Source organism: Brachyhypopomus gauderio, chromosome 5 (genome assembly GCF_052324685.1).
Source record: "Brachyhypopomus gauderio isolate BG-103 chromosome 5, BGAUD_0.2, whole genome shotgun sequence".
Classification (NCBI taxonomy): domain Eukaryota; kingdom Metazoa; phylum Chordata; class Actinopteri; order Gymnotiformes; family Hypopomidae; genus Brachyhypopomus; species Brachyhypopomus gauderio.
The window spans coordinates 23,986,812-24,010,109 of NC_135215.1; the positions used below are offsets into that span (position 1 = coordinate 23,986,812).

The window sequence follows — 23,298 nt, forward strand, 5'->3', positions numbered from 1 at the left end:
CCTGAATTTGTTTAATGTAATGCTTCAAATGTTGATGTGTGTTTTATAGTGTCTTTCTTTTTACATGCAGAATACATTCAGAAATATGCAACAGAGGAGGCTCTGAAGGAGCAGGAAGAGGGTGCAGGGGACTCTTCATCAGAAAGCTCCATGTCTGATTTCTCAGAAGATGAGGCACAGGATATGGAATTGTAGTGGAATACAAACACACCTCTTCTTTATTGCAGAGACTATATAATTTCCTAAACATGAGAAGCAGACTATAATATTCATATTTAAATGAGGCAATTTTACTATTGTTATTACTATTATTATTACCATTATTGGTAGTAGTAATATTATTATTATTATTACTATTACTATTATTATTACTACTAAATTGGATTTTTATGACTAGCATTGATAATGAATACATCACCATCTTTAGGTATTCTTTCTCTATTTGTTTGAGTCCTCTCGCTCTCTCTTCCCCAATCTCACCACCCTAACAAAAGCTCAGTGTTTCCCCTACATTCCGTGTTGGTCTAGCTCGAGTACACATCAATACTGAAGGTTATATTTTACAGTATACCCCCACCATCATAGGTAATTGCCAATGAGTTCAAAAGTCATACTTTTTTGGTTCTAGAATACGTTTGAAATGTCTACCATAGGTCATAGCACTCAATGCAACCGATAAGGAATATCTGGAATAGCATGATGACAGCAAATATATATTTTCCAAACCACTTATATAGGCTTGAAAGCACCATCTCTGATATTGAGCAAAACATGAATGGTTGTGCTAATTAGACAATGTGAATTTTTATCTTCATTGAGTTAACCTGTTTCAAATACTTTATTTATTGTTTTTTAAGCCTAAATGTTAATTAGAGGATCAGATCAATGACTATAAAAATTCCATTTGTCCTGAGCAAGTGGTGAATCCTTAACGTGATGTTTAATGGTAGTACTGCCAAAGTTATGACAATGGTCTTGCTTAGATCTCACTAATTAAGCTCATAGCTATGGATACAGTGTGTCTTCAGTTGCAGTAGGTAAGTTGGACAGGATATGTTAAGCTGTGTGTTTTCAAATCACCTGATTTGTTTTGTTTCCTAACTAGAATTTTAATTGCTTCTTTGGCAACTGCTGCATTGTCAGTCATAAAAAATAGAATCTAAGAGGGAACTGCTCCTTGTTTTATTCACCCTCACCCCACCACCACAACCAGCACCATCACCATCAATTCACTTTGTTTTCTTTGTGGCTCTGTTTGGATAGACCAGAAGAGCTGCCAAACTTGTACATCTTTCTTTTGAGTCTTACCTTTTGCATGCCTTACAGCAGTAGAATTGTGGGCATGACCCAAGATTTCAGTCTGCCATGACAAATGCGTAAAGCTTCAGTAGGCACAGACTCATTGAAATATAGTCTTTAGTCTTTGCCCAGGGTGGAGGTCTATCGCAGATTTCCTAAGAGTAAGCAATTTGAGCTCTTGCAGTAAGAACTTTGGCTTGGTTTATAAAGACTTTGTTGGATGTACAAAATGTATAAAGAGATTTTAATGGCTGTACAATATTGGTACATGGACTGGCTGAAGCATATGGGCTGTAAGGATGAAACTTTATACTTTAAAACTGATTTGCACAAATCATGTTAATGAATACACCTCATCAGAAACAGCTGTGCAGTTCACAAAAATTGGTTATTATTCAAGTATTTGTACTTTGCTCTTGGTTTCAAGTCCCATTTGACCACATTCTATCCAGATATAAACTCACATTGCATTACTACTAGCTGGAAAACTCACATGGAAGGTATTTTGTCAAGTTAAATGTGGTATGGGTTATATTTAGTGTGGCCTATAATGTTCACTGCTTGTCTCATGCTTAGTAATTTGAGCCCGACATAAATGTATTTGACAATATAAAGTGTGATCAGCAGACAGTGATTTTTTTTTTTGCCATCACACAGGTGCATTAATAAGGCACCACCTTAGCCTGAGTCAACTGCTGGGAATTTCTCAGGATAAACATTAAACCATTCATAAACAAGCACAGAATTAAATTTTCTAGACAAGCATGAAATTATCATTTGTTTTGCTCTTATGATCAGAATCTCTCTCTCACACACACGCTCACATACATACTACCACATTTTTCATATTGTAACATGACAGTTTCTTTTGGTGGAGAACAAAAAACCACAAGCGTTTATAAGACTGATCAGCTTATCTATTGCCTGTGCATAATTATGAAAAGTGGTGTTTAATTTGTAGTTAATTTGTACTTGGCAGAGTGGTGGAAAAAAACATTTATAGGCTCTAAAGTGATTGTCCAAGTACACATTTTATCTGACTTCTACATTAAACTAGACCCAATTTGTTTTTACCTTATTTAATGAAAAGACATCCCCTAATTAAGTAAGCACAGTAAAGCTGCTTTATTTGTATAAAACATCCACTTTGCCACATGACTAGTTTACCATGCGAAAACTGCCATTACCGTTGATCTAGTTGGTTTTCAGTGCTCTTAACACTACAAATATTGATGGTTAAAAATGTCAGTAACTGAACTGTTAGCTATCTGAATAAAAACATAGAATTTCTCCAATGGGTAAAGTTTCGGGGGGGGCTCCCCCCCCCCCCCCCCCCCCTCTCGCTCACTCACACACGTATACACTTTATTGCTATAAGTTTTCGCTCACCTTCCTTAACTCGCCTAGGAGCTTAAGTGACATCCCATTCCTAATCCATAGGGTTTGATATGACGTTGGCCCACCCTTTGCAGCTACAACAGCTTCAAATCTTCTGGGACGGCTGTCCACAATGTTTACAAGTGTGTTTGTGGGGATTTTTGACCATTCTTCCAGAAGCGCATTTGTGATGTCATATTGTTGGACAAGAAGGACTAGCTCTCAGTCTCTGCTCTAATTCATCCAAAAGGTGTTCGAGTTGAGGTCAGGACTCTGTGCAGGCCAGTCAAGTTCATCCACACTAGACTCTGCTGTCCATGTCTTTATGGAGCTTGCTTTGTGCACTGGTGCAGTCATGTTGGAAGAAGAAGGGGCCAGCTCCAAACTTTTCCCACAAAGTTGGGAGCATGGAATTGTCCAAAATGTCTTGGTGGCATTCAGAGTTCCTTTCATTATAACTAATGGGCCAAGACCATAATCCCACCTTCACCAAACTTTACACATGGCACAAATGCAGTTAGACAAGTACTGATCGCCTGGCAACCGCCAAACCCAGACTCGTCCTTCAGATTGCCAGATGGAGAAGCACGATTGTTCACTCCAGAGAACACGCCTCCACTGCTCTAGAGTCCAGTGGCTGCTTGCTTTACACCACTGCATCAAATGCTTTGTATTGCACTTGGTGATGTATGGCTTGGATGCAGCTGCTTGACCATGGAAACCAATTCCATGAAACTCTGCGAATTGTTCTTGAGCTAATTTGAAGGCCACATAACATTTGGATGTCTGTAGTGATTGACACTGCAGAAAGTTGGCAACCTCTTCACGCTATGTGCTTCAGCATCCACTGACCCCGCTCCGTCAGTTTATGTGGACTTGATGTCGTTCCCAAGCACTTCCATTTTCTCATAATACAGCTGGCAGTTGACTGTAATATTTAGGAGCGAGGAAATTTCACGACTGGATTTCTTGCACAGGTCTCATTCTATCACAGTTCTTTGCTGGAATTCACTGAGCTCCTGAGAGTGACCCATTCTTTCAGAAATGTTTGTAAAAACAGTCTGCATGCCTAGGTGCTTAATTTTATACACCTGTGGCCATGGTAGTAGTTGGAACACTTTGTTCCGATAATTGGGATGGGTGAGTGAATACTTTTGGTAATACAATGTATACATACCCATAGCCATACCAATTGACTTGCCTATTTTGCCCCTAGTTATGACTATGAATTGCTTTCATTTTAATATGTCCTACTGACCCCAAAGTGATTTGATAATAGGCAAAAAATATTCTTGAATTAGCAACATTATATCATTCCTGTATTTTTCTGTCTCCATTTAAAAAAAAATGGAAAGTGTATGCAGTAGTGTATTTCATGAATATGAGGACAAAATGCAAGGTATTCAAAATATCATGCTTTAATGTAGCTTGGTCTTACATACTGTTTTAATTTCTCCAGTCCCTCAAACATGCACATTTGCATTTCAGCAGTGCATTTGGCATGCATAGCAACACTAGCTTATACATATTTAGCTTCACCAATCTGAGTCCCTCCATTTTATTCCAAAATTCTTTCATTTGTTTCAGTTATTTCACCCCACAGATAAAGAAAACTGAGAAAATTTATTGATTTTTGTTTTCCTTTTTTGTTTTTAATAAAATCACAGAAGAATCCAAGAATCTTAAATAAACATGCTTTTGTGCTTCTAATACTGAGGTCTAATTCTAAATTATTATTGGCAATAGTGGTTCATAAAAATTGAAATAAAATCATTGGTGTATTAAGTTTTGACTGTAAAAGTAGACTTAATCCACCATCCTTTCATACCCTTTCCATAAGCATACATGCATGATTCTCTGACGGAAGAAAAGAAGAACGCCTTTTTCTGATTGCTGCCATGTACACAAATGGGCTTCCTTCCAATGTCACCAATTTCCCTCTCAAAAGGTAGACATAGCTCAACTGGCCTTGATTTTAACAGACCTGTTTATTTCTTACACATTAAAAGTGGAATAAATCACCCCAAACATCTTACCCTGTGGTGTTTTGGAAATAAAATTTAATGATTAACAATTTCTTTTTCAGAATTGCTGAAATACTTGTCTTAAAATACTTTGAGTGTTGTGCATCATATATCAACTGTTGCCGGTGCCTCTATCAGCTCTACCATGGTAACTGACAAATTATTTGGATCAAATAAGTGTAAACAAGTGCTGTTCATTTGTCTAGCATAAACTTTTGATGCGAGTGATCAGTATGCTAATGGCCAACTTTCAAATGTTGCCCAAAATTTAAATAAAAAATTTTAATTTGGTTTGTAAATGGTCTCAAGGGTCCCTTTTCTCCTTTCCACATAACATGTAATCAGTGTAGAGTCCACCATCTTCCCCTCATTTCTGTGCTTTTTAAACATTGCACATTGAGGACACAACCATTTTCTTCAAATATTATTGATGTATGCTTTTTTAATGAATGCAACTTGAGGTATTATGCTAATTAACGTTTTGTTTAATTTTTAATAGTTTTCATTATTTGCATTGTCAAGTGGGCATGCCTGTCATAGAGGACAAGTGCTCTTTGTCTATAGGATTATAACCTTAAATAGTTGTGTACAATAAACTGTGTACAATAACCTTTTTGTAATAAAACATTAAATGTGTACAATTATCATTGGTGGTTTGTGGTTGTTTAGGATCCAGAGAACAAATATTGCAAAAATTATTGGGGGTTTGTGGGGTGGTGGTAAATCCAAAACTGGAAGAGCATGTTTCACTAGCATGAATGGTGTTTACCACTAGATGGCATGCATGCTTTTCCCAGCACTGACCTGAATGGGATTTGTAGTGTAATTGATCCCTATTGGACATTTACACTGTGGTAAAGAATTACATTTTCAAAAATGATTGCAGATGTGAAGACAGTGAATGCAACAGACTAATTGCTAGTTCTCAGTTACATCACCACCTAAAAGTATTTCTGTTTGAAGGATCTTTAGAATTTAGCTGTGAAACAGTAGCATCAACAGCTGCTAGTTGATTCATAGCATTCTATCATACACCAAATATATACATATGGCTGCCAGTCCTTTTTGAGCAGTTCTCAATTGTACCCGAAAGATACAAAACTGATGATGAAAAGGTGATGTCTGAATACATTTTCTAGGTATATTTAAATGTGTATGTGTTTATACTGTGTTCATAAAAGTATGCAAAAACACTGCAGATGCATTTGTAGAACACATTCTTTAATAAAAGCATCCAACTTAAAATATGAAAGATGCCAATACAAATTGTAACAACATAGTGCATGGGACTCTAGTTCAAAAAACATAATTGACTGAAAAATATAAAACAGCACATAAGGGACAAGAATGAGGAATGGCAAAATTAACAGGTTATCCAAAAATCTCTTTGCATTACATTTTACACAATGAGAATGTTATGTTCACAGCCATCTATGATTAAGTGAAAAAATAACCCCCATTTTTTTTATCAAAGCCTGAAACTGCACATGCCTACTGGTATTTAAAGTGATCTATAAAAGGGTGAAAATTACAATAGTGGGTGGTGAAATACAGCTTTACAATGTAAATGGGACCTTGCCATTAAAGCATTTTTATAGTGCAACTCTAATATAAATTCTTCTATCAAAAACTATGTAATTAATTCCTATTGATTTTCAATATTTCTTTTACTACACTCAAGCTTCTACTATTATTTTAATTGGGATTAAAATACAAATGCAAGTGAGGGAGTGGTCTCATGGTCAGCATCCAAAAATCTTCTCCCTTGCATATTGCACATACATCTGAGCTACTTGTTTTAATTTATAAAATGCTGTCTATTTGCTTCTGGGATTCATTCATATGTACACAAAATTGATGCTTTGACCAAGTCAGAAGAGATAAAGCGAGCAAACCTCCTGAGCTTTACCTGTTAGATTATACTGCAGCAATAAAAGCTACATCTCCCATTAGGCCATTTCAATATTAAAATGACACGTTCAAATATGCTAAAATTTGTTAGCCTCAGCTTCACGAAATGGAGGAACCAGCAGTATATTTTTACTAACTATTAAAAATGGTGGAGGGTGACACAGCCGGTGTCTAAAAGAGACTGATGTTGAGGTACTGATTCTTGGGCCTAAAGCTGTTAGAAGCAATTGGGCTGATATTCCCCTTACCCTAGATGGTTTTTCAGTAACACCAAAATCTACTGCAAAAAGTTTAGGTGTCACTATTGATTCTGATCTTTCATTTGACACACATGTATGCAATGTCACTAAGGCTGCCTTTTTCCATTTACATAATATTGCCAAGCTGAGACACTTACTTTCATTAGCTGATGCAGAGAAGCTAGTTCATGCTTTTGTCTCGTTGAGATTGGACTACTGTAATAGTCTTCTAATTGGATGCTCTAAACAGTCCATAAAGAAGCTACAACTTGTACAAAATGCCGCAGCTAGAGTCCTAACCAAGGCTAGGAAATTCGATCATATTAGTCCCACTCTCGCCGCACTACACTGGCTGCCGATTAAATATCGCATTGAATTTAAAGTTCTCCTGTTAACCTATAAGGCGTTAAATGGTCTTGCCCCACAATATCTGAGTGAACTCATTGATTACTACAACCCATCTCGCCCTTTGCGCTCCCAAAATGCTGGATTTCTCGTAGTTCCAAAAATTAGTAAAACTACAGCCGGAGGCAGAGCTTTCTCTTTTAAAGCCCCTCAATTATGGATTAGCCTTCCAGCTCCAATCCGAGACTCTGACACAGTTCCAATCTTTAAATCTAGACTTAAGACTCACCTGTTTAGTCAAGCCTTCAGCTAAAATTCCCCTTGTAAGGTGTAGGGGCTTGGGGGCCCCCAGACGTTGAGATTTCTGGTGATCTGAGATGTTGATGCTGTCATCCAGCTGTGTCTTGGCATCACTCTATTTGTGACTATGACTTGACTGGAAAGCAATGTCTCAGTGAGCCCTCATGCCTGTGGTCACCTCTGAACCTCTCCCTTTAGTTATGCTGCTATAGATTAGTCTGCCGGAGCCACATGCTGATCACTGGCACGTGAGCTACGTACATTTAAATCAACGGTGGTTTAAATTCATGTCCACTCAGTCTGTATTATCTATCTTCTTGCATGGCTCTACCCAAGACGATTGGATACAGGCACCTGCAGGCACCTGGGGGATGGTCTGGCTGCCGGTGGATGTGCTGATACCGGGGTTCACCTGGGGAGTAACACTGCAGTCGGAGCCTACAATACCAGCATCACTGCTCCGACACGGAATGAAAGCCTGGCATTCATCAACAGACATTTACAGTGACAATATCAAAACCCAGAACTTTCAATTCTACCTTTTACCTAGTCTGATTGTGTGAATTATGTGTGACTTGTGTATTTGTGTGTTAACGGGCCGCCCAATGGAGGATGGGTTCCCTTTTGAGTCTTGGTTCTCCCGAGGTTTCTTCCTATTCCCCACCATCATAGGGAGTTTTTCCTCGCCACTGTCGCCTTTGGCTTGCTCATTAGGGTTCTGGACCCATAGTATTGTTAACCTTGTAAACCCTGTAAAGCTGCTTTGCGACAACTTGAGTTGTTAAAAGCGCTATACAAATAAACTTTGATTGATTGATTGATTGATGTGGCAAAGGACCAATCACAACAAGGTCCTGAATGGCTTCTAAATAAATTGGGAACGGCGGTGGATTAAGGTGGTGTGAGGCCACCACCGTTATACTCAACTCCAGCTCACACAACCGTCTCTTCTTTTCATGTTCTAACTCGAACCGATAAACAGCTTACATGCCTCCACTCTCTCCTTTGCTTCATACTGAAGTTGGGTGAACCGTAAACCTAAGGGAGCATCACTGTCAGATAACCTATGGGATTCAAAGAAACAAGGACATAAGAATGCAGAACAAGCACATCTGACTGAGTTGAGCTGACTGTATTTGCCACATGTATAGGCAAAAAACCACCATCAGATATCATCACTTTCTCCAACATGGAGGGAACACCAGTAGTGTCATTTGATCATGCAAAACACCAACATCTACCAAACACAGGCTAATTGTTCTTCTTTAAAGAGGCCCTTGAAACAGAAAGACTGAAGTGGTCAGCTATGATAAGTAACTCATCCTTCTTACAGTGCTCTAAAGTTACATTTTCAAGAAATGTCTGTAGATCCATAGTAGCCAAACTGACTAACTAACCATATTCTACAGCCCTACCACTACAGACCCATTATCAGCTCACCCACTGTCCATCGCATACACACAACAGAAAAAAATCAATAAATATCCTCCTGAGACCCAGGAAAAAAATAATTTCATTTTGATTTTTTTTTTCATATAAATCAAGTGTTGGGGTGGTAACAAACATATTGCAAAGACTGCTTTATTTTTAACTAATTTTATTTAAATTTTACAATATGTGCACTTCAGTGCACAACAGGACTTCGTTAATCACAAATGTGAAACACTGACAAAATTCATGACAGATTATTAAAACTGAATTCATTGTAAGAAAACTCCACAGAAATCATTGGAAGGAGGATATTAGAACATATTTACATAAAAAATCATAGAAAATCATAAGTCAATTTATCTGTTTATTTATGATACTTGAGGAAGCACTGTGATTTTTTTGAGACACAAAGGAACATTTGGCACTTCACACATCTCACATAAGTTTTACTGTTGCACCCAGGCATTCTGCATCTGAAAGGACTTGAACTGTTTACCATTTCAGGCAAGTGGACTGCACCATATTTTCTTACTGTCTCATCTGGGTGGGGCTTTCTTTTCTTGATTTCTGGAGAGAACTCTTCGTCGCTTGAATCATTCGGATCTTGTTGACATGTTTGTCCCTGGGCTAGCAGTTCCTCGGCCAAGAGGAGTTTGAACTCTAGATACTGGGAGGTGTTCTTTGCAGCTCGTTGCAAGGATTGGCTGTCTTGTCGGTACTGAAGCCATGAGTTGGTGATGGCCAAATCAATGAAGTGAAGTATGGTGCGAACAGTCCACTTCTTGGTCCGGCTGGCCATTCTGTAGAAGCTGACCATGCGATCACACATGTCAACCCCTCCCATGTTGATATTATATTCCGCAACCACTGCAGGTCTTGGGACTTGGATTTGCTTCTGTTCTTTCTTTGACCATCTGGAACCGGTATCCTGGGGCTCAATTCCATGGGCAGTCGATGCCATGACAACAGGCTTGTTGTCCATCTACTTGGTGAGTGCTATTTCATCAGGTCTCCGCACAATCATTTCTGATGTCCCTCTTGGTTTTGTGCTCAGGATGTTGTCAGCAGTGAAGTGGCACTCTGTTGGGACTCTATTTCTTTGAATTGTTCCTGTAGCAGACAGGCCCTGTTCTTGAAGAGCAGCCGGATGGTGGTAAAATAACGGTCAAAGTAGACCAGTGATCCTCTGGGAAGTGTCTCAGTCAAACGCAGGACTGCATTTCCACCTATACCCATATGTTGGACTTGAGTAAAGGTGTTCTTTCCCATGTAAGTTTCAAAATCCAGTACTAAGCCACCTGGACTTGCAAGAACGAACACCTTTAATCCTTTTGGATTCGGTTTCCCAGGCACAAACTGACGAACTGGGCAGCGGCCAGTGAATGGAACAATTTGTTCATCAATACAGACCTTTGTTGGCCTAGGTAGGCTAAGGCAACCTTGTAGGACTCTCTTCAGAACTGGTCTGACTTTCCATAAGGGATCCATTTTTTTTCATCTTCTGGCACAGCTAGATCATTGACCACTTTCAGTGAAGACCTGATCTTGTAGAAACGATCACGTGTCATGGAATCAGCTACAACTGTGACTCTTGTTTTAGCAGCCCAATACATTTTGATCCTTGGATATCCAAGGCATGCCATGTACATGGAGATTCCTAAAAAGGTTTTCATCTCTTCTGGCGTTGTGTTTAAACTACACCCTCAATCCTGTACCATACGCTGATTGGTGAAGAAGGAAAGGTCCTCAATTAGTTGTTTGTCAATGTATTGCTGGAAGTACTGGTGTGGGCTCCAATCACTACGGCTCATTAGGGTGCCATCATCTGCAATTCTGTGTTCTTCCAACACAGGCATGAACCTTAAAGACAGAAAAAAACTTAACAAAATTTACTTCCCCCACTGTAAGTAAGCCACTGACTGTTCAAGTTCTCCTACTTAGAAAGATGAGAGAGGTCTGTAATTTACTTCATAGGTACACTTCAACTATGAGAGACAAAATGGAAAAAAAAAATCCCGGAAATCACATTGTAGGATTTTTTTGGTCCGTGTTGCCCAACGACAGTGCCAAAACATCACTGCTCTAGAGGAGACCTGCATAGAGGAATGGGCCTAAATACCAGCTACAGTGTGTGCAAACCTGGTGAAAATGTTTGACCTCTGTCATTGCCAACAAAGGTTATGTTACAAAGCATTAAGCTGAACTTTTGTTATTGACCAAATACTTATTTTCCACCATAATTTACAAATATTCCCTACAATGTGATATTCTGGATTTATTTCCCCCTCATTTTTTCTCTCATAGTTGAGGTCTACCCATGATGTCAATTACAGCCCCCCCCCCCTCCTGTCTGGATCACTTGACTCATCTTCTGACAGATCTATGTCTGAGTCTCCCTCAACTATTCTGTAAAGAATTTTCTCTGCCTCTGTCAGAGAGCTGTCTACTAGAAAAAGTTAAATAAACATAAGTACAAAGTCCTGACGTGCACTACAGTGAACATTAATAGATTAGTCATTTTCCTTGTGAAACTAAATAAGTTTAGTTCTGAAAACTCACTAAACTTATTTAATAGATGCTAATTTAGGTGAATTAATCAAGACATGACATTAAAAAAGATTTTAAATATAAATATCATGCTTACCTTTCTTCCATAAAATGAGCTTGCAGGGATGGAAGCCATTTTTAAAAGACAGAAAAGGAGCAACCCTCAAGGCCACACCCCCACACATGTGACATCATTTTAAAGCTACGGTTGTCCTCTCTAAGACAAACCAGGAATTAGAAGAGTGGCATGTTTAATATTAGCTATGTAAGCAAAAGCTTAATGTGCACTACAGTGCACAAAAATGAATTGCCGGGTCTCAGGCATGAAGCACCGCCCACCTCGCGCAACCCTGCGTGAACGGAGAGCGTCACTGCAGTGTTCTCCGAAACAATAGGTGGCGATAGGGGGCAGTGGAGAATAAAAAACCCCTGCAAAACCAGTGAAATAACATTTTTACCTGACGGTACACCAGGCATCAAAATAAATAAATATACACACACTATATATAGCGTTCGTTAATTTGATACTCTTATCGGGCAATATAAAAATTATCGCCGTTAATCTATTCTTAAAGTTCGGTTGGGAACTGGGTCAAAATGGGTAAGCAAACTATGATGACTTTCAACTTGATAGTTTAGCTCGGCTGTATTCCTAACCAAATTGCACAGTAGGGGAGAGAACGAGTTTTCAAACCTGTGAATTACAAATCGTACGTGTGTTTACATGGATGCATTGCAGTCACGAAGTCGCCAGCTTTGCTTCATGGAAAGTGTTACCGGAGCGGAGCTCGGAGCGGTCGTTTTCTGCATGGTCCTAGCGCTAGATTTGTCGCTATTTAAATATTTCTTTTTAACCGTTAAAACTGCAGAGGACCAAAACCGGCTTTTGAAAAAGTGTCCCCCGTCCTCCCCCAAATTACGTCCGTGAGGTTAAATGTACTAAATGTTGGCTTACATTTCAAATATCATGTTTAGCTGAATAAACATGTTATCAACCCCTTTTAATGTACAGTATTTAGGCTTACAAATTCATGTTGAACTGAATAAACCGTTGAACACGAGTAGCCTACATTTTATTGAGCATGTTTTTTTTCTTCAAGTATCAAAGTAGAACAGCTTTCTCAAGCAGGCATTTTGGAAACAGGAGATGAGCCCCTGGTCTAATGCACCCCCTGTATTAAGAAACCCTATCTCAAAAACTGACTTTTAGTCATTACTTGGGTAGCACGCATATGATCCATTTAAATATAGATTAATCTAGATTAATCTAGATTAATTTCAAGATTTCAGTGAGATTAATCTAGATTTAAAAAATTAATCTATGCCCACCCCTAATATATATACATATATATATATATACATAGATCTATATAGATAGAAATATACATCTATATACATCTATGAACCTGTGCGAATGGTGGAGGCGTTTATACTAGCCACGTCACATTCTTTGTAGTTTTGTCCGAAACCATATGTGGTAATATAAAGAAACACCCCTCAAAAAAGGGGGAATGAACATTTACCTGCCGAATTTTAATGTTGCTTTGTGTTTCAGGTTTGAAAAGTGTTGGAATTTAGGCTAAAGTACTTGAAAATTCTTGAAATTGTAACTACTTCGTTTCACAACAAATAGCTGTCTGACTGAACAGTTCTCTTGTATTAGGTTACCAAATATGAGCCTCTTGTAATTCCAGGACGAAACATGAAAGAACGTGAAGACGTTAAGATTGGGCTTTTTGAAAATAAACCACCATTAAATAATGTGATAAAAAGCGAATTATTTCGAACCATTTTGAGTATATGTATAAATATTTAACTTAATTAAGTTTAACGTGCTGGGAAATATTGAAATGGACCTTTAAAGTGACGTACAAGTGTTTTAATTCCACCTTATAAAGGTGTATGAACCCTGCAAACATGACTTTGTTCATTGCGCTGAGGCGCGGCACGCGTGAAGTTACAAAATTCGAGAGGTGCACGACCTTGAGAATCGACAGCGCACGAGACCCTCGCGATTACGTCATTTTCGCCACGCGGACCCTCACGATGTGTCGCGCTGCAGTGACTTAGTGGGCTACCGTTGCATTGTGGGGAATGTAGTGTTTGTGCGTGCAAAACACCAGCGGGCGGCTGTGGCCTGCGGGCCGGTTCTAATAGTAATTAAATATCATCCAGGGGGCCATTGATAATCAATTCTTAACTTGACCTTGACATATGTGACTTAAACGTTCTGGAGGCGCCGGTTTCTCCCTGGATAACGATGGGTGTACCTGGCACCTGAATTAGAAATCTCCAACAGAGCTGGAGATATCGCTTGACTAGTGGGTAGTGTCAGCTGAACTGTAGCTGTGATAGGCTCAGGGGATGCAGTGTCTCGAGCCAGTGACTCTTTCAAAGGAAAAGAACACTGGTCTGGACCACTCAACTGTGAAAGTTCAGGACTGGATGCCGCAACAGACTCTGCAGGTGTAGCTGCTCCTTGAAGTAGCTGGTCTGAGTGTCATCTCCAGACAATGTCCTCAGCAGTCTTGACTGTGTAAGAGACTGGACCTGATTTTGTGGTGACAGTCACAGGATCCACTTTGGTTCACAAGCATAATTTCATGCAAAAACTTGATCTCCTGGATGGAAAACTCTGTTTTGCTCTTTGTTTCCATCTCTCAATTTGAGCTTGTTGTTGATGCAGGACAAGAGTTTTCATTCTAGAAGGTTTGAGTAGATCAAGACTGGTACGCAACTGTCTTTCCATGAGGAGTGTGGCAGGAGAGACTTGAGTAGTTGAATGTGGCACATTTCTATAGGACAGTAGGAAACTGTTCAATCGCTGGTGGAGTGAGCTCTGTCCACATGAAGCTTTCAGGGAATGCTTCAAGCTCTGCACAAACCGTTCGGCTAACCCATTTGTGGAGGAATGGTATGGAGCTGACCGGATGTGCTGTACTCCATTCACTTCGAGGAAATTCTCGAATTCTTGAGAAATAAACTGTGGACCATTGTCGCTTACAAGCTGTTCAGGAAAGCCAAATCGACTGAACATCTCACCCAGCTTCTCAATGGTCTTTTCAGTTGTAGAGGATCTCATTATAAACACTTCTGGCCACTTGCTATGTGCATCAATGGCCACCAGGAAAATTTTCTCCTCAAATAGACCAGCAAAATCAATGTGGACCCATTGCCAAGGTATCCATCAGCTTAGAAAGTAGTGGATCGTTCCTAGTATATCGTCACACTTGTGATGATGTAACTGGTGCATCTTCCACCTGCTGAAAGTAGAAGATATCAACTTGTTTTGGCTCAGCGTGCGTCACTGGAAGTGGCAACCTGGAGAGATCATCTGCATTCGCATTCAACTCTGCCTTTCTGTACAGTCGTACGTATGAGCAGAGAGCAGCAATGCCCACCTTTGCATTCGATTGGCTGCTAATGATGGAATGCCAACATGTGGCCCAAAAATTTTGGTGAGTGGACGGTGATCTGTCAGGAGGGTGAATTTCTGTCCAAACAAGTACTAGTGAAATTTGCAAACACCAAAGTTGATGCCCAGGGCCTCACGCTCGATCTGTGCATAATTACTTTCTGCTTTGTTCAACGTGCATGACCCAAATGCTATGGGTTTTTCTTCTCCATCTGACATGATGTGTGATATAACAGCGCCAACCCCATAGAGAGAAGGGTCACACGCTAACTACAATGGGAAGGCAGGATCAAAATGTGTCAAGGGACTTTAACAGTGCCATCTTTGTTTGGGTGAAAACCTGCTCACACTTATCTGTCCATCTCCAAGCTTTATCTTAGTAGTAACTGATGTAATGGTTGTAGCAGTGATGCCAGGTTCGGGATGAACCTACCATAGTAGTTCAACAGACCAAGGTAGGAGCGAAGTTGGCTGACGTTCTGAGGTGCTGGTGCCTCCACTATTGCCTTAATCTTGGATGGAGCCTTGTGTAAGCCTTGTGAGTCAATCACATGTCCTAAGTATTCAACAGATGGCTGAAAGAACTCACATTTAGATTTGCGGACTCGGAGTCCATGCTCCTTCAGCCTCTGCAAGGTAGCATCCAAGTTTCTCAAGTGCTCTTCTTCAGTCATCCCAGTGATCAAAATATCATCTAAATAACACTGAACTTTATCTAGACCATTTAGTATTTGATCCATTGCTCTTTGGAAAAGAGATGGGGCTGATGTGATACCATACGGCAGACGGCGGTAGCGATAAAGGCCTTTGTGTGTCACTACAGTGAGCAGCTCCCTTGAGCTTTCGTCCACATTCATCTGAAGATAAGCTTGACTTAGATCAATTTTGCTGAACTTTTGCCCTCCAGCTATGTTAGCGAACAAGTCCTCAATGTGGGGCAGTGGGTACTGTTCTGCCTTCAACACGGTTAAGCGTAACTTTTAAATATTCTGATGGACACATCTTTCTTTATTACTGGCACAATGGGCGTAGCCCAATTGCTTACACTGACTGGCTCCAGAACCCCGCTCTGTACTAAAGATTCGAAATAAACTTTAGGCCTGATGGCATAGGGAACTGGACGGGCCTTCAGAAACTTGGGCTTAATATCAGGCTTAGTGTCCAATTTGACGCTAATTTTTTTCATGTTCCCAAGTTCATCATTAAACACTTCAGCATGTTTGTTTAGAACTTCAGTCAGTCCAGTTTCTTCCTTCAACATCATGCGAATTGCTGGCCAGTCCAGTGTAATTTCCAGTGTTGCGAATAAAGCCGTTAAAAATAACAGCATTAGGTAACGGCGTCATTTTGTTAGTAACGGGATAATATAATTAATTACTTTTCCTGTTGTTACAACGACGTTGACGTTACTGGTCATTAAAAGCGGTGCGTTACTATATATTGATATACTAAAAGTAATGTGAGCGGACCGCTGCCCAGACTATTGAGAAGTAACAGATCTCGATAGATCACGGTTCTCGGTGTAAAACCCGTTTAAAGCGATTGTCTAAGGCAGCGTTATGGTAGCCAATCAGAGCCAGTGTTTTTACATGCGCGCCGAAGCACACAACACAAATGGAGAAGAGACAGAAATGGCGAGTCAGGAGCAAGCCGAAGAAAAATTAGCATTTTCAAGGTGGCGATATAAACATTATTTAAGAAAATACCTGAAGTTCCTGAATGTCTACCAGACTGGGTATTTGAATTATTTAATTAAGAATAGAGGTTGTATTGTTAAGTTTACTTCTGTTGTGAACAAACAGTTGTCTCAGATTGAGAGAATTTAATTTTATTTGATAGATGTAAATGCACTTTATATAGTGTAACTGTTTACTATTTTTATTTTTATTTTTTTACAAAGATTTGGTATATTAAAGGATTTTATCCTGCACTGGTCTGTGGATGTGCAATAAATATCAAAATTTAAACACCTTTCTGATCTACTCATTTCAACTGACTGTAAAAACTGCTTTTTCAAAAAAATCCTTATTCATTGGCATATAACTTTTTTTAACTGTAACGCAAATAGTTACTTTCTCTGGTAAAGCAGAGATGGATAGTCCCCTTTTACCACATACAATGAGCTTGGCTGTTTGCTTATTCAGTTGGACTGTAACATCAACAACTCCTCATACTGGAACGTGCTCACCAGTGTGCGTCTTTAACTTGATGATAGCTGGTTTCAGTGATAAGTGCTGTAGTGACTTTTTGTACACACTCTCAGACACAATAGAAATTGCGGCACCAGTATCAATTTCCATGCGTACTGTCTGTCCCTCAATCAATGGTGAAACCCAGTATCCTTGTGTTACACCAGCAATGGTCAGTATGTTCAGCCCTATCTCCTCTTCTGAACTGTCACTCTCAGTGCCTTGGCTCTGCTGCACCTTGTTCACTCTTTCTTTGTGGGAAGGCATAACTTGTCTTTTTGTGGTTGTACTTTTTGGTTGGTCCCTTTTTAGTCTTACATGCACGTTCAATGTGACCCTTGTTTCCACATCGTCTGCACTCCAAATCCTTGCTCCAGCACTCAGCAGCAAGATGACCAGGCTTATTACATCTGTAGCATTTGTTCACTGCTTTATTCTTTTCAGCAGCCACCTTGTGCACCTTCACATTAGCCCTGAGCTGATGTGCTTCTTCCATAGACATGCTTATTTCAATGGATTTTTCTAATGTTAGTGCATGTTCTGAAGCGAATGTTAGTAATCGCTTCTGGATAGCTTCACTTCTCAGACCACACACGAGTCTATCTCGAATGGTGTCATTCAGTACAGTGTCAAACTCACAGTGCTCTGCTAGCCATTTCAATGTAGTCACAAAGTTTGCTATTGACTCCCCTTCCTCCTGGCTCCTTTTGTGGAATCGAAAACACTCAACAATGACTAGTGACTTTGGTGAAAAATGCCCCAACAGGATTTCAATAATTGTTTTATATGTTTTGCTGCCTGGCTTGGCCGGTTGAACTAGAGAGCGCAGCAAATTGAACGTCTTTGGACCCATTACACAAAAAAATGTGGGCAAAATTTTATCCCCCTCGATTCTATTTGCCAAGACAAAGTAGTCAAATCGCTCCGTATACGAGCTCCAATGCTCCACGCTAGCATCGAAGTCACCAATACTGCCAGTGATACCAGCCATTTTAGCTTAGCAAGTGTGACGTGACGCACGGGAAAGGAGGAGGAATGTAGAGTTATCTAATACTTTATATTTGGAGTTTTAATAAACCAAAACCAACTACGCCACCCTGGGAATTACACCCAGAGAATTAACACAGGTCCATGGGTACCACGGGACAAAGAGAGAGATTTAAAAATAACAATTTTATTCAACCATAAAATGGACAATGACAAATAAAATAAAAGACACAGACGACTTGGCTCAACTTCCAGCAGAAACTCCTGGCTGCTAATTGACAAGAATCATAAAAAGAAAGAGAACAGCAAAGCAGAGGGGCACACTCGGTGAGGCAGCTTAAATCAAATGAAAATCACAACCACTCACTCGTGTACATAAAAAGAAAACAATCACAAACTCCCCACAGCACAGTGAACAGAATCAAATGGCTGACCTCACCTCCTGACGGCCTCCGCACCTCCCTTCATAATAAAAGAAATAAAATAAGTAAGATAAGTCAATAGCAACCACACAGATATTCATATACGCCACTAGCGTGACTCGAAGTTGCTTCACAGTCGTGGATAGCAGCTGTACTCGAGGTTCCTGCTCTTTACAGCCAAACCAAAAGAAATATACAACATCTAGAAAACAAACAATAACGCTACAGTGATAATCTGCCTCGGATCAACTGTAGACAGACACTCTGTTAAAAACACTTTTCTCTGAGGCAAAACGGCAGCTTATTCCCCCAAGGCTGGATATGGCTGGGCTGAAACAGCCAATAGTAATCGCTCACAGCGACAACTAGTTCCGCGGAGGCACAAAACGCAGGCAGGTTTTCGATTGGTCCAAACGCCGGCAGTCCCACTATAAGTCGCACGAAAAATCATGAATTAAAAACAAGGCACAACAGTGGTAAAAGGAGGTATTCTCAGTGTGTCTTTACCTCAACGCCTAAGCCAACCAGGCTCAGATAGTGGCAAACACGGTATAGTGCGGTGACGACAGACTTTCTAAATAGAAAAAGATAAAATAAACATTCTGAACGCCAACTACCACCTGCGCCCCGACCGCACGCACGCACACACACATACCTCAGAGCACAGTAACGACAGCCTCTCGGAGCAAAGCAGCGACCCGGAAGTAGAGGGGGAACCCAGAGCAGTCCTGATGGCCTCAATCGAGCCCCTTTTTATAGGAGCCTCGCAATTAAACGAACCAATAAACTACATGTAGTAATTACATTACTACCAATGGAATTGATCGTAAATTAGTTCTTATTAAAACACAACCACCCGGCTACACAAGCACACTGCATTTACTCTGGTAGTTCCGCATTTCATTCAGCACAAATGGCGGAGTCACTCTCCTCGCCTCGCCTATTATAAAGCGCTAGCACACTCTTTAGCACACTCTGTGCTTCAGTATCTTCAGCCTGGGTTTTTTAAATTTTTTAATTTAGTTCTACTCATGGCTGGTGTTTCACGGCTGCGCCGTCTCGTTCTTTCAGCGGCCACACAGCGGCAATCCCAGTCCTCAAATGTTCAGCACTTTTTGCATCTCCATGGCGTGAAACACAGTTCTTTTATCCTCGTCGCCAAGTTGTGTGTTGTGTCTTTAGTATTATACCAAATTATACTGAGACAGCAAAGAATACATGGAGACGGAGAGTCGGGGGCTCAGTTGGCAACTCGTTTAGTTGTAATACCAATGGCTTGTTCCATGTGGCAGAGGAATACAAAAGTTATTTAGGATTGAAGGATTAAATTTAGAGTTGTCAGAACTCTGTGAAGAGATTGATTTTGGCCTGTCAATTTTGGACAACCTGCAGCAAGTTTCTCACCAGATTCAACACGAGTCCATGTCTACGACAAATAACATGGGTCGTCCAGGTCACCCTGCCTTTTTCCTCCCATTGTAGACAGTAGAGGCATATGTCCACATGGGCCTTATAGCGTCTGTGTTTGGGGTCTCTGAAAGAACAATTCTCACTGGATGGCACAGAATGGATTGAAGTAATTGGCTAGCTAGCTTATTACAGTGTCTAGATAACTACAGTAGGCTACGTGTTCTGCTTTAAATGCACCTGTAGTAGTAGCAGCTCTTTGATTCAACTTTCATGTTTAGCGATGCATGCTAGGATAAACGGGCTTTCAATTTGTAGAGAATCTGTGATCTGGGGGGTATTCCACAAAGCGGGTTTAACAAACTCTAAACTTAACCCTGAACTCTAAGTTGTCTTACCCCGATCTGACATACTCAGAGTTTTCGGTTCCAAAACGGCTTATCACCACACCCCCTATATCTCTACTTAAACGCCCACATTCCACTTCCTAGTCGCGAAGTATTGCCGACTCATGCCGCGTACCAAGCCTTTCTATTACCTGTCTGCTTTCCTGTGTTCCGACCCTCGCTTACGTCCCCGACCTTGTCTCCTGCCTAGTCCCTCTGTACCTCCTGACTTCGGCTCCCCCGGTATGACCCTGGACCGTCCTGACCACGCCAAGACAACGCAGTTGCTACTAGTCATAGTGCTCGTGATTCACCTGCCTGTGTTTGTACCAGCGTCTCATTTCAATAAAAGCGGTGTTCTTCCGCATTTGGATCCCTCTCTGCCTGTTCAATACGTTACAGAAATACTTCGCCTAACCATGGATCCAGCAGAAGATACACTAAAGACACTCACCGAGACGGTCCAACAACTCGTGGGAATAGTTCGAGACCAAGGACTCCAAGTGGCAGCACTCCAGGAAGCCGTTCGTCTCGTCACAACGACAACCTCCACACCCGTGAGCGTCCCCGTAGCCGTACCCGAACGTTACGACGGGTCTCCCGACCGATGCCGTAACTTCCTCATGCAGTGTTCAATATACTTCACGTACCACCACGCTCGATTCCAAGCAGAGTTGCAAAGGGTCCACTTCATTCTCTCGTTTCTCACTGGTACAGCAGGTGCTTGGGGCACCGCTTTGTGGGACACCAAAGACCCAGCCCTCCAGTCAGAGAACCAGTTCACAGCGCTGCTCCGAGCAGTCTTCGATCACCCTGCTGACGGTCGCGACATCGGAGACCGACTCTACGACATCCAGCAAGGACAACGGAGCACAGCGGATTATGCTAGGGAGTTCCGCACACTGGCAGCAGGGAGCGGTTGGAGCGACTCAGCCTTGAGGACCGTGTTTCGTCGGGGTCTGAGGACCGATGTGCAGGTCGAACTCGCCTGTCAGGGAGAAGCATTCTCTTTAGCTGAATTCGTTCAGGCAGCGATAAGAGTAGACAAATTGTTGAGGCCCTACCGTTCCGAAATAGAGGACACTCCCATTCCCATGTCCTGTGCACCATCTCCCCGCGTATGTGAACAGAACCCCCATGAATCTGATGAGTCCATGCGGCTAGGCAGGTCCCCACTCACTTACCAACCCTTACTGGTTACCCAGAGGAAAAACCAAGTTAACCTACCAGTACTAGTATCTTGGGGGGGCATAGACACGAACCTGTCGGCTTTAGTGGATTCAGGAGCGGCTGGCGATTTCATAGACCGGGACCTAGCCTATCACCTCCACCTTCCCACCGTACCTATGGATCCTCCCTTGAAAATTAACTCGCTAAACGGACAGACTTTGGGTGAGGGTGTAATTTCACTTCGTACCTTCGTACAAAACATTACACAGCTCACCTCTCCGGGCGGGACCCTGGACCGACCGGGCCGTTAACAACACAAAACCACGCCCCGGTCGGTCACAGGGTCCTCACGCCCTAACCGGCATTCAGCCGGTAAGCCCCATGGGTGTGAGGACGAGGGGCTACGGCTCCTCTCTCGTCCCTCGTGTGTGTGTGGGTGTGCAGGTTACCTCTCCAAGGCGCAGCTACTTCACCTCCTGGACCTACCTCCTCCCAGAGCTGACCCCTGCCTTCTGCTAGGGGTCACCCCAGTCCTCCTGGGGAGCCAACCCCTCCCGGGGCCTCTCATCTCAGGGTGGACTCCTCCACCCAACCCAGGAGCGCCAGAGACCGAGGCCCAGAGCACCCCCGACATGGGCTAGGGAGCAGCCCCAAGGGCCTCCTGGTCACCCCGGGCAGGAGGGAGGATCTCCATCCCCAGCAGGAGCTTTTCAGACCGGAGCCCCATGGTCCCCAAACATCCGGGGGCCCCAGCCCTCTAGGGAGGCACTCTTCACGACCGGGCTCCGGTCACCCCACAACACAAGGGGGCTCCTGCCAGGTGGAGACCCCCACAAGGTCCAGGAACACTGCCAAGGAGAAGCACCTGCACAAAGAACACACCCTCACACACACACACACACACACATATATACAAACACACAACACAAACGCGCCTTAGACGCCCTCCGTGCCATACCCAGTGGCACGGGACCACAGCCGGTCCCCCCCCAAACACACATTTAAGGGGAGGAGCATGGGTGGAATTACATTTAACAGTTGACATCACGCTAGGACAAAACACACACGCAAAGACGAGCGGCGACCGCGTCACACACAAAACACGCAACATTAAACATAACGAGCATGCACACTGATCCACACATCCGTCGACAAACACGTTTTAACAAACACAAAACATGAAGAGCCTTTCCAGGGAAGACGCCCTGGTCCTCGCCGTGCCACAAACACAGACACGGTGGAGCTCTTCAAACAAACAAACAAACAAACAACAGACACGAAGAGTTTTCCCAGGGCAGACAGCCCTGGTCCACGCCGTGCCACAAACACAACACAAAAGCACGGCGGAACTCTTCACAAAACACCACGCAGACAAACACTTACCACGAGACATGACCACGAACGAAGGAGAAAGAAAAAGAGACGCGGCGGCTTCTGAAGGGTGGCTGGTCATTCTGTGACGGGCGGGGGTGAGCAACGAAAAGGAAGCGATCACGCCAAGTCTCAGGGAAAAATGATGGTTTAATAGAAAGTGTGCAAACCTAAAACCCGTGCACTATCTCCAAATTAAGGATATAATGACCAGCAGTCAACTGGTACAAAGACAAGACATATATAGGCAAACAAACGACCCTCAGGTGAGACGGATCACGGGCTCCGCCCACCTGATGGACGCACATGACGTCACCAGACAACAACAACAACAGCCGCTGTGGACAGAGGCGGCCGGTAGGGGGCCGCCTCACCGTGACAGTTTCACATCGATATCAGAATATCCAACAATGTTAAAGTGTTGAAATGTAAATTAATTAGACCGGCAGCCTCCTTAAAAATAACGCAAACCAGTATC

The 23,298-nt window shown here is 42.0% G+C and overlaps 1 protein-coding gene across 3 annotated transcripts in view; it reads left to right on the plus strand.

Moving 5' to 3' along the window:
* ube2h (ubiquitin-conjugating enzyme E2H (UBC8 homolog, yeast)) overlaps positions 1-4,388 on the plus strand; it is a 38,419-nt gene extending 34,031 nt beyond the window's left edge. For all 3 annotated transcript variants that reach the window (XM_077006595.1, XM_077006596.1, XM_077006597.1), the window contains one exon: positions 71-4,388. In XM_077006595.1, coding sequence (XP_076862710.1) covers positions 71-195 — 125 coding nt within the window. In that variant the 3' untranslated portion in view covers positions 196-4,388. The remainder of the gene's footprint in view (positions 1-70) is intronic.
* The last annotated feature ends 18,910 nt before the right edge of the window (positions 4,389-23,298 follow it).